Source organism: Oncorhynchus masou, chromosome 21 (assembly GCF_036934945.1).
Source record: "Oncorhynchus masou masou isolate Uvic2021 chromosome 21, UVic_Omas_1.1, whole genome shotgun sequence".
NCBI classification, from domain to species: Eukaryota; Metazoa; Chordata; class Actinopteri; order Salmoniformes; family Salmonidae; genus Oncorhynchus; species Oncorhynchus masou.
The window spans coordinates 5,163,545-5,176,235 of record NC_088232.1 but is presented as its reverse complement, the minus strand read 5'-3'; the positions used below and the strand labels follow the sequence as shown (position 1 = coordinate 5,176,235).

Sequence of the window (12,691 nt, the reverse complement as noted above, 5' to 3'; positions counted from 1 at the left end):
CTTCAGTTTACAGTGGCAGAGAGCACACATTTCGCAGGTTATACATATTGTTCACGGAAGTCCACCTTGGAAGACTAACTGTAGTTTGGTGCGCTCGACAGATGTTTGTTCAACAAGACAACCACGTGTACTTACACATTCACTAATATAGGCTGGGGGTTGGACCTCATTACAATTTCAAGCGTGGGAGATGTTCATGCTTGTGCTGTGTCCTACGTCCGCGTCTTTTTTCCCCCCAACGCAGTTATTAAGCACAAACCAACGCTCCCGGTGTTCTACTACGCTCCCATTGACGAGCTGGCGTTATCTCACTCATAGGCAATCAGCGCAGACAGTGACCTTCCAAGGTATGGATGGAAAGTGTCATTTAACAATAAACTGCCTACCGTTATCATGTTTGGTAACATTTGCCCATGTATTTTTTTCAGAGTTTCAATGAGTTGTAAAAATTTATCCGAGAACTCTGCTGAACTCCCTCAATTGAAGGTCCGCCAACCTAGGCTACTTAACGTACAAGCTCGGTATTTGAAGTTGCTATATTATCAGTAGTAGCCTATTATCAGGTAAAAGAATATGCGTATTATTCTCAATTTCTCAAATATTTATTAGCTAATCATTCAGTTGAATGCACTCTGCTACAGCCATTTCATCTGTCTTTGAGCGTTTAAGGGACGTTAAGGGCTCACTCGGTCCACGACATTATGTTATTATATTGTCGATCTTGAAACACGGGAACATGTTATGAATCAGTGGCTGATATTTCGCGCTCGGTGATATTGACTTCCAGACTTGGAGAGCGCCAACGCCTTGTGGAACGTCCCTCGGAATAACAAGGCGTGGTTTTGGCTTGACTGTGCTGGGGGGAAAAGAAAGGCGCCCTACGCCTCATCTGTACAGTGGCAGCACAGAAGCAAAGATGAGCCAAGAAATGAAGAACGAGGCAACCCAACTGAATGGGTAACTTTTATGTGTTCACGTTGAAGTTCGCAGCGAATTGTCAGTTTGGTCGCATGCGTTTTACAGTTGTACCAGCTAGCTAGGCTAAGTAGTAGTACCTAGCTAGCTAGCTCCTTCAGTTCTCTGATAGCAACGCACAACTTCAAGAAATACTGATAGGTCGCGTTTGTTGTTAGCAGCATATTCAGAAAGTCATTAGCAATGTAGCTAGCTAGTAAGATGGATGGATAAATAGATATATATATATAGCTAAGTTACAGTACAGTATATTGGAATAAGGTCACATACAAGCTAGGCACTTAGCTTTAATGTATACATAACGATAAACTAACTTCATTGGGATCAAGGCATTTAGTGAGAGCTGTGGGAATAACGAAGAGGGAAAAGTGTGTGTGCGAGACTGCGGAGGGTTGGCTGCTTCAAGTGTGTGTGTGTGTGTGTGGACACAAAGTCAGAAAAAGGATTTTCACACCTTAGAAACCGCTGTCGCTGTCCCCATTCTCAGGATAAAATATAATCTATCCTCTTCAGACATGATTTTCACTTAGTTTCCGTGCACTGTGTCTCAGTTTTATATTTAGCATCAGGTAATATTTTCCCTACTCCCCTTAGTTCCCGATCCCATCTTGGTGAAAGACACGGGGGCGGGATGTGTAAGATGTAGAATTATGGATCCTGCATAAGCCATGACACACACACACACACACACACACACACACACACACACACACACACACACACAGTTTCTCTTCAACCGAAAATAGTACAATATGAATCCGTGGCCCTTAAAAAGGGATGATGTGTGTCCCACCTTTCATCCTTATTTGAAGATCTACCCATGGAATGGCAGCAGTGTTGGCACAGGGCAGTGAGGACAAACACACACATCCCACACACACTGCCACTCTGACTCTGTGTCAAATGTCAAACACGAGGAGCACTCTAGCTCAACCAGTAACATGCCCTCAACTGTCTCGCACACATCTGGAGGGGTTCCCGTCACCCAGCAGAGTGCCAGGGGCCCAGAAAGATTAAGGGGACCTGGGCCAACCCCTGTGGCCCCTGGCCCTCTTCACCACCCCTCTTAGCTGGCTGAGGGCCCACTTTGGCTGTTTTGATCCCCCAAAATGAGCCGGTGCCTCCCAGGGCCTTTCCACAAGCTCGATAACAGTCTCTTTGCACCGGGATTTCACGCTGTTATGAAGGCTTGAGTTCCGGATGTGGTATGATTTGAAATTTGGATGGCATTTTGAGACTGGTTGCATCAGGTTTAGCCTTCATCAAATCAAATGTATTTATATAGCCCTTTGTACATCAGCTGATATCTCAAAGTGCTGTACAGAAACCCAGCTTAAAACCCCAAACAGCAAGCAATGCAGGTGTAGAAGCACGGTGGTTAGGAAAAACTCCCTAGAAAGGCCAAAACCTAGGAAGAAACCTAGAGAGGAACCAGGCTATGTGGGGTGGCCAGTCCTCTTCTGGCTGTGCCGGGTAGAGATTATAACAGAACATGGCCAAGATGTTCAAATGTTCATAAATGACCAGCATGGTCGAATAATAATAAGGCAGAACAGTTGAAACTGGAGCAGCAGCACGGCCAGGTGGACTGGGGACAGCAAGGAATCATCATGTCAGGTAGTCCTGGGGCATGGTCCTAGGGCTCAGGTCCTCAGAGAGGGAGAGAATTAGAGAACGCACACTTAGATTCACACAGCACACCGAATTGGACAGGAGAAGTACTCCAGATATAACAAACTGACCCCAGCCCCCCGACACAAACTACTGCAGCATAAATACTGGAGGCTGAGACTGGAGGGGTCAGGAGACACTGTGGCCCCATCCGAGGACACCCCCGGACAGGGCCAAACAGGAAGGATATAACCCCACCCACTTTGCCAAAGCACAGCCCCCACACCACTAGAGGGATATCTTCAACCACCAACTTACCATCCTGAGACAAAGCTGAGTATAGCCCACAAAGATCTCCGCCATGGCACAACCCAAGGGGGGGCGCCAACACAGACAGGATGACCACATCAGTGAATCAACCCACTCAGGTGACGCACCCCTTCCAGGGACGGCATGAGAGAGCCCCAGTAAGCCAGTGACTCAGCCCCTGTAATAGGGTTAGAGGCAGAGAATCCCAGTGGAAAGAGGGGAACCGGCCAGGCAGAGACAGCAAGGGCGGTTCGTTGCTCCAGAGCCTTTCCGTTCACCTTCCCACTCCTGGGCCAGACTACACTCAATCATATGACCCACTGAAGAGATGAGTCTTCAGTAAAGACTTACAGGTTGAGACCGAGTTTGCGTCTCTGACATCATAGATGTTTTTCAGTGTACGGCACACCGCTGTTCTGTCTATATTTTTACTAGTTCAGCCTTCGAATGTATTCAACTCTCCACCCTGCTTACGCTTGTATCACCTTCATTGATGTGAAGAATGCTTTGGCTGAAGGCCTATAACGTATCCATATTAATCCTCAGCCTGAACTCTTTAGGCTGCGATCAGAGTAACTGTTGCTTGCCATCGCATTGACAGTTTGCTCATGTTCTTCTGTCCACCTCTGCTTTTGCATCCTCATCATTGCTGTGAAGAATGCTGAGGCTGACGGCTAGGCATATAAGCCAGCCTATTCCATATCTACTCTGGACTGGTTGCAACCATACATGTCCTATTCAATTCCTAATTCTATGGTTGCAACCATACATGTCCTATTCAATTCCTAATTCTATGGTAGCAACCATAGGGTGCATGCGTGGAGTTGACAGTTTGGTCGCGTACCTCTGACCTTTCCATCCCCACGCAACGTGCACGTTGGCAAACTTGGCATTCCGAGGTGCCTTCCTGCCTTCCCTAATACCACTCACTATGTTGACCGTCCCTTTCGGACAGGCTTTCTGCACTTTCACTAAGCCAGGTAGCCTAATGCCTTCATTTAGATAGAGCCTACGATGTAGGCTCCTAGGTCCTATTTTGACGTGCTGCTTTGAAGCGCGATGATAGCCTAATCCTCCCGCTCATTAAGCCAATAAGGAATGGGCATTTTTGGGAATTATAAATCCCAAAAGGGAGAACGCCCAGGAAGCATTATCCCATGGCATGTTATCTCTTCTCCCAGCAGCTATACGGTTGAAAATCCTGTTTAGGAAGGCCGGCCACCGTTCTGCAGAGAGGAGGACCTCTGATATGACAATCTGGTGCCTGGGAAAGCCAGTAGAGCCCAGGGGAGCGAACACACTCATCTGCATCTCATTTAAAGGACTAATGTCCTGGAGGGAAGGGTGGACTGTGAGACCAGAGCAACAGCTGGCATTGGAGTAGCATAGGAGAACCATAGAATTACAATGAATTGAACTTGAGCGGCATGGGATTGGGCACTGGAATGTCTGACTGTTCTAGTCATTGTAATTCTATGTCAGCATTTGAACATATGGCAGCAGGACCATTCCAGGGTTCGGAAACACCGCGTGAACTCCACCAGGTGTCAGGTCTCAGGTGGGGCGGATTATTAAGGTTCTCGGCCGGTGCGGTGATGCTTTAATGAACGATGAGAAGGAAGACCCATCTGCAACAAATTGATAACAGAAGACGTTTACGCTACCACAGCTTCCCCGGAGACCAATGCTTAATTAGATGTATCAAGGAAGAGTCAGATGCTCTCCTTAAAAAGCTGGACCAGATTGAAAGTCTGCATTGGAAGGTGGAGGCCGACTCAACTGAAAATGTGTTTCGACAAATGTTTTATGATTCATTTCATGTATTATTCCTCTCATCTTGCTTATTAAACATTTTAACAAATCAAATCACTACATCAACTGTAAATGATTTTACAACAGCCTCTCTAACGAGATTATCTCGGCCTAATTAAATACAAATGCCACATCATTTGATCAAGCCGCAATGAAAAGGCACACACAAATAGTTTCTTTTGTCTTTTGTGAGACGACGGACCTTCTGCCTTATGATGTGGGCCCCTTAATGCGCCCGAACGCCTGGAAATGTCACTTTAAAGTTTCCCCCTTTTGACAGTCTTGCTCCGCATGCTGGCAACCATTAGCCAATTTGAAATGTAGGGACGAGATCTCCGTCTGAGCTGTGGAGGAGTTCAAAGTGTCAGACTCCGAACGTATCCCTCTTTCTCCCTCCATCTCTTTCTCTGATCCCTTCTTCATTTCTTTCGAGTCCAGTCGTGTCTGCGCGGGGGGTCGGGGGGGGGGGGTAGGCGAAAGATGTCACAGATCTTGTCTTTGTAGAAAGGCAGACGTGGTGTGTTGCCGGACAGCAATGGGTCCCGATCGGCCCTATTGCCCTCGGTTGGCACTCTTTTCATTTCCTTGTCGTGTGCCAGCCAGGTGGGTAGGGTTTAATTGCCAGGTCGGAAACGCACGGCCGAGAGATCACACCCCAAACTGTGGAGGAGCTCAAAGTATCCCTTCCTCTTCTACTGTGTCTTTGGATCCACTTTAGAGAGTGCTTTGTAGACCGGCAGACATGGTATCTAGGCCTAGATCTATGGCACGATCCACCCTAGGTTGGCGATGGGTAGTAATTTAATTGCTGGGTACTGCTGCTTCAGTTTCCAAGGTGCTCCAGTCTGACCCAGTGGGACTTTCTGTGACTGTACCCATAATAGCTCCCGGTTCCTGTGTCTGGATCCGTAATGGCGGGTGAGTGGCCTGGAGCACAGCAGTGAAGAGAGGATATAATGGTTTTCAAAACGCGAAGAAGGTACGCTGGGATAGTGAGGGCTCTAGACAGGGGTGTTGTAATTATAAGGAGTGGGCGTCTGTTCTCCGTGGGGTTAAGACCCAGGTTTGAAGCCCTTTGAATCGATGCGTGGGAAGTGTCGGTCTGAACTTGCCTGTGTGCGGTTTGCGTTCCGTCCTTTGTAAAGGACGGAGACGGAGACGACATCATGCGGCCCTCAAGTGAAACACGCGACCGATGCCCGACTGCTCCTTTTTGACCAACGAGCATTTTGAAGATTTAATTTGTTTTACTCCATCCCTTCCTACCTTGTCACTTTCCTTATATTGTCTTCTCTTATCCCTGAAGACTCACCTGCTCTCCTTCCCTCATCCTCCCTCCTTTTGTCTTCTCCTTCTCCCCTTCTCTTCCTCACCTTTCTTTCGCCCATTTTTCTGACCTCCATTTTATTTTGTCTCCTTATTTTTGTCTCCCCTTCTCTGTTTTCTTCCTTTCTCTCTATCCATCTCTTTCTCCTTTCTTCCCCTCTCTTAGGACCCCGGCCTCTGGTTCCGCTCAGACGAAAAAGCGTGATGACTACCTGGAGTGGCCTGAATATTTCATGGCTGTAGCTTTCCTGTCAGCTCAGAGAAGCAAGGATCCCAGCTCACAGGTAAACTCACACATAGCTCAGAGAAGCATTCAAGATCCTAGGTAACATCATCACCCCCTACACCACCTCTTCATTGATCCAAACCCCCCCCCCCCCCAGCCCTCCAACCCGCTTTCTCTCCCTTTCTCCCTCTACCATGGCTGTGTAAGGTGTCCACAGCCCACCTGTTATTAAATATTAATCCAGATGCCAGGCCCTTCGCCCTTAATAAAGCCCCCCTGCCTTTCAGATCAGGCCCTGGCACGGACGCCACTCTTTGACACTGCCGGTCAAGACGGCGGCGGGTATTTGATTGAGTTCCCAGAGTTCCCCCGGCTGTGGGGCGAGCACCCGGTTTGGGCGGTGGTGGGTGTTTCAAGTGGTCAGGGGCCTTAGCCCTTGTCTGCCTTAGTCAGGGATTGATTGTAGGCCTGTTAGCTCCAAGTTGGATGTCGGTTTTGATTTGTTTCGACACCTATACCCCCTGTCTGCACTGTGCTGTCTAGTTTGATGATCGACCTAGAGCTTGTTTTGAAATGGATTTCTGACCCACAGAAGAGGATGGAGAGTGAGGGATATTGGAGAAATGGAGGGGGGAAAATGGCTACAGGGCAGAGATGTTCAATACTTTTTTAATGGTTCCTAAAGTATTTGGTCAAAAAGAGATGTCTTGTGGGAAACCTGGACTATGCAAGGTTTATTAGGGAATATTTAATTATTCGATACAGCTGTATGAAAGGGTATGTGCATTGTGCACGTTAGTGTGTGTGTGAGTACAAAAGTCTCTCGCCCTAGCCCCGCCCCCTGTCACTCGAGCGCATTTGTTGTTGCTCGACCACGAAACACTTGCGCTCAGTAATATAAATCCACAAGCATTCTCTGATTACACTATTAGTTTGATTCTTATATCTGCAAACAGCTAGTCTGTCTTTTCTTAGCAAGTTGCCACTAAATCGTGTTAACATCTAATGCTAATTGCTAGTTATAGCTAGCTAATAAATGTATTGAGTCAGTGCAAACATAGCTAGCTATACATCCTGATACCAGTGACGGTTTAGGCCTAAATCAGCATGTTGTTTGTGCAACATGCTTCTAAACCAAAGAGTATTAGGCAAAGCATGAGTATGTTAGCTACATGAAGTAGCGAAGAGAAAACAACATTTCATGTAGCCAAATATATTAGTGTCCCGAAGGGAACATTTATTAGCATTTATTTGTTGTCATGTCAAACACTGTGTGCCCACTATTATATTCTAACTCTAGAATTTTAAAAGCAATAACAATATTTCCATGATTCCAATAGTTCACCCAAGAGTTTTGATCAGCAATTGCAACATTTGGTTAAAAATCGCAATTTCAAATATTTGCCAATGTTGTGCAGCCCTATGTGGCAGTGTGGATATGATCTCAAATTAGTGCAGAAAATGCTGAACATTTCTGAGTTGAAGTTGAATTGGACAGTATAAAACAATAAGAATGTTGAGAGAGACCCATTGAAATCACTTAGAATGTATGTGTTGCCATCCGAGGGTCACGCATTACTCATAAATCAAATTTTGTATTTGTATAATTCAAAAACATAAAACACCGTCCAATAACGTCAAAATATGAAGCACAGTTGAAGTCACTTGAAACCCTCAAAGAGTTGCAGTCTGTTTTGGGATGGGTGGCCAGTAATAAACCAGTCCTAAACATCTCTAAAACTAACAGCATTGTATTTGGTACAAATCATCCACTAAGTTCTAGACCTGAATCTGGTAATGAATGGTGTGGCTGTTGAAAAAGTTGAGGAGACGAAATTACTTGGTGTTACCTTGGATTGTAAACTGTCATGTTCAAAACATATCGATTCAATGGTTGTAAAGATGGGGAGAGGTTTGTCCGTGATAAAGATGCTCTGCTTTTTTGACACCACACACCACAAAGCAAGTCCTGACAAAACTAGAGCCTGCAATCTGAATTATTGTCCAGTCACGTGGTCAAGTGCTGCAAGGAAAGACCTAGTTAAGCTGCAGCTGGCCCAGAACAGAGCGGCACATCTTGCTCTTCATTGTAATCAGAGGGCTGATATAAATACTATGTTTGCCCAGTCTTTTTTGGCTGAGAATTGAGGAGAGACTGACCGAATCACTTCCTCTTTTTATAAGAAACATTGTTGAAAATCCTAACTTGTTTGCATAGTCAACTTACTCACAGCTCTGACACACACACACACACACACACACACACACACACACACACACACACACACACACACACACACACACACACACACATCACGAGACATGCCACCAGGGGTCTTTTCACAGTCTCCAAATTCAAGAAAGTGTACAGTATTATATAGAGTCATTATTGCATGGACCCCCCCCCCCATCTCATATTGCTCAAATTAAGAGCAAACCTGGATTCAAAAACAGATAAAGCAACACCTCCCGGCACAACACCTCTCCCATATTTGACCTAGATAGTTTGTGTCTGTATTGATATGTAGGCTACATGTGCCTTTACATTTTTTTTGCTGTAGGTCTGTCCTTGAGCTGTTCTTGTCTATTAATGTTCTGTGTTATGTCGTGTGTCATGTTCTGTGTGGACCCCAGGAAGAGTAGCTGCTGCTTTTGCAACAGCTAATGGGGATCCTAATGAACTACCGTCAAACATTAGAAAAATACCATGATATGCTGCCTCTGCTCCTCTGTGATAAGCTCAACCCCAGGGGAAGGATTGGGAACAGAGGGGGGAGAGACCAGTGGGGCACAGCAGGGGGTCTATGGATCCAATAATCCTCACTCCATCTCTCTCTATCCAGGTGCGCACTGACTCCCCCCTGCTGCTGGGAGTAAGTGCCTTCAGAAAGTATTCACACCTCTTGACTTGTTCCACATGTTCTTGTGTTAAAGCGTGAATTCAAACTGGATTTAATAAAATTTTCTCTCTCACCTATTTACACACTTCCATAATGACAAAGTGAAAAATTCAATTTCTTTATATCACATTTATGTCCCTAGTCCTTGCCGATGACAAGCATACCCATAACATGATGCAGCCACCACCATGCTTGAAAATATGAAGTGGTACTCAGATATTGAATTTCCCCCAAACATAACGCTTTGTATTCGGGACATAAATTATATTTATTTGCCACAATGTTGTGGATCCATCTTCAGTTTTCTCCGATCACAGCCATTAAACAATGTTTTAAAGTCCCCTTGGCTTTGTTGTGTGCATACGAGTGAGTGAACATGAGGTGCGTGTCTGCGACTGTCTAGAAAACCTCCCTGGTCTTTGTGGTTGAGTCTGTGTTTGAAATTCACTGATTTGACTGAGGAACCACACAGATAATTGTATGTGTGGGGTACAGAGATGAGGTAGTCATAAAAAAAAATCATGTTAAACACTATTACTATACAGAGAGACCATGCAACTTATTGTGACTTGTTAAGCAAATGTGTACTCCTGAACTTATTTAGCCTTGCCATAACAAAGGGGTTGAATACTTATTGACTTTCAGTTTTTCATTTATTAATTTGTAAACATGTCTACAAACAATTCTACGTTGACGTTAATGGAGTATTTTGTGTGTGTGTTTGTAGGCCAGTGACCGAGAATCAATTTAAAATTCTGCCTGTAACACAACTAAATGTGGAAAAAGTCAAGCGACCGAGAAAGGGAGGAAATTTCAACCACCAGCCTTCTCTAATGACCTCTCATTTCTAAACTAGTTCAGGATGTTGTCTTGTCTCCACCTCCAGGAGAGGGAGAGAGAGGTGGAGGCGATGGGGATTAGAGGAACGACAGAAAGAGACGTTTTTAAGCCAGCCAAGCCTTCCCTGATCAAAACAGTGTGAGGATGAAACAGAGGGTTTGGAGCTTTAGTTGTCTATCCTTCCTTTATTTTCTCCTCCTTTTTCTCTCTCGGAAGAAAGGGATATCTGGCGCCGTTTCATGTCTCAGCGACGGGTCCTCGCGAGGCCTCTGTTTACAGACCGCCACGGGGGGGCCCGAAGGACGAAGCTTCCGCCTTTCGCTTTTGCCACAATTCCCCATTGATATCTGACCACCTTAGTTGATGCAGTCCACCCACAAGAAAGGATGGTAGCTTATCCCTCAGTGAGCTCTCTCTCGCTCTCTCTTGCTCTCGCTCTCTCTCTCTCGAAGCCACTTTCTTAGTCCCCTCCCCTTCTGTCGATGTGGTCGTGTGTATGCTACAGCCTCTGTTTTAAGGCTCGGCTCTCTCTCTAGTCTCTACCCTCGTCAAAGGTACCCTTCAAATAGCCCCCCGACATTAATTCAGCAATGCTCTCTAGACAGTCGCATGTGTGCACAAAGCCAAGGGGACGCGAGTCGAGGCTGAACTTAATTTGATCTCTCATCTGAACAGCAACACTACGAATCATCTTCGAGCTCCGTCTGACTTTGTCTTAGTCAGTCCTGTGACACAGAGAAGGACCCTCAATCATTTCGCTCTCTCGTCTTTTTGTTTTTCTCTGTCTCTCTGGCTGACTTTGTCTTTCACACATTTCTCTGACACACTTCTATCATTCTAACATATGAGTGATGGGGCTGGCTGGAGGGTATTGGGGGGGGGGTGGGGGGTGATGTATCGATGGATGGGATGAGGCTAGGAGAGGGGGGCGAGCTGAGGAAGGTGGTGCGTGGGTCTTTTTAAAGTGATAAGGGGCCTGGCGGAGCGTTTCTAGCCCTGATCAAAGCACAGCGTCCTGGGGAGAGCCATGGCGGGGGGTGGGCTCTCTTGGTCGTTTGATGTGTTGGAGCTATGCCAGTTCATCTGGAGAAAACCAACTAACAGTACAGTGAAGGGCAACCCTCATTGGTTGGATGACCGATCGTTATTAGAGAAGAAGTGGTTGGAGAACTTCAATGTTTTTGTGAGTTAGATTAGAATCCCTCCTGATTGCCTGTTCCACTGTGTTAGTTACGGTGGACTAGAGGTTTTGTGCTTGCATGCGATTCCTGATAAAGTTGATGTCTTTCTCATCTCTCTCGCTTGCTCTGTCTCTAATTGGCCTAGCTCTCAGCTGGACATCCCTCTCTTCTCTCCTCTCTTCCCCAACTCTCTAAACCACTGAACATTGACCTCCTCACTTTTCATTCCAAGTTGCTCTGCCTCTACTTGCATAAATGTTAAACTCTTCGGCCTACATGCTTGGCTAGATTGGGTAGGAAAATATTTTCTCACCCAAAACCTCATGTTTTGCCGTTTGTTTTTGAGGGGGACCAATGGTACTCCCAGTCACATCTTCCAGCCTAGATGCACACAGATAAATAATATGTGCACTCTGTCTGAAAGTTAAACTCTCTCTCTCTCTCTCTCTGTCTGTCTGTCTGTCTGTCTGTCTGTCTGTCTGTCTGTCTGTCTGTCTGTCTGTCTGTCTCTCTGTCTCTCTGTCTGTCTCTCTGTCTCTCTGTCTGTCTGTCTGTCTGTCTCTCTCTCTGTCTGTCTGTCTGTCTGTCTGTCTGTCTGTCTGTCTGTCTGTCTGTCTCTCTGTCTCTCTGTCTGTCTGTCTCTCTGTCTGTCTGTCTGTCTCTCTGTCTGTCTGTCTGTCTGTCTGTCTCTGTCTCTGTCTCTGTCTCTGTCTCTGTCTCTGCTAGGTTGGAGCATGTATTGTTAACCAGGAGAATAAGATAGTGGGCATCGGCTACAACGGCATGCCCAACGGCTGTGATGATGACCTGCTGCCCTGGTCCTGCTCTGCCAACGACAGACTGGATACCAAATATCCCTACGGTAGGATCTCCCTAGCAACATCGCCATGGTACCACAGTCCACTACCAAGTATCCTTATGGTAGGATCTCCCGAGCAACATCGCCATGGTACCACAGTCCACTACCAAGTATCCTTATGGTAGGATCTCCCTAGCAACATCGCCATGGTACCACAGTCCACTACCAAGTATCCTTATGGTAGGATCTTCCTAGCAACATCGCTACAGTACCACAGTCCACTACCAAGTATCCTTATGGTGGATCTACCTAGCAACATCCCTATAGTACCACAGTCCACTACCATGTATCCGTATGGTAGGATCTACCTAGAAACATCCCTATAGTACCACAGTCCACTACCAAGTATCCGTATGGTGGATCTACCTAGCAACATCACTATAGTACCACAGTCCACTACCAAGTATCCTTATGGTGGATCTACCTCGGGACATCACTATAGTACCACAGTCCACTACCAAGTATCCTTATGGTGGATCTACCTAGGGACATCACTATAGTACCACAGTCCACTACCAAGTATCCTTATGGTGGATCTACCTAGGGACATCACTATAGTACCACAGTCCACTACCAAGTATCCTTATGGTGGATCTACCTAGGGACATCACTATAGTACCACAGTCCACTACCAAGTATCCTTATGGTGGAT

The 12,691-nt window shown here is 46.1% G+C and overlaps 1 protein-coding gene across 3 annotated transcripts in view; it reads left to right on the top strand.

Moving 5' to 3' along the window:
* Positions 1-260: 260 nt before the first annotated feature.
* Positions 261-12,691, top strand: part of LOC135507603 (deoxycytidylate deaminase-like) — a 74,006-nt gene continuing 61,575 nt past the window's right edge. Inside the window, exons 1-3 of one of the 3 annotated variants that reach the window (XM_064927152.1) lie at positions 261-347; positions 6,200-6,317; positions 11,907-12,042. In XM_064927152.1, the coding sequence (XP_064783224.1) occupies positions 6,267-6,317; positions 11,907-12,042 (187 nt within the window). In that variant the 5' untranslated portion in view covers positions 261-347; positions 6,200-6,266. Of the gene's footprint in view, positions 348-813; positions 958-6,199; positions 6,318-11,906; positions 12,043-12,691 lie in introns of those variants that run through there. The other 2 variants (XM_064927151.1, XM_064927150.1) reach the window with 2 other exon arrangements.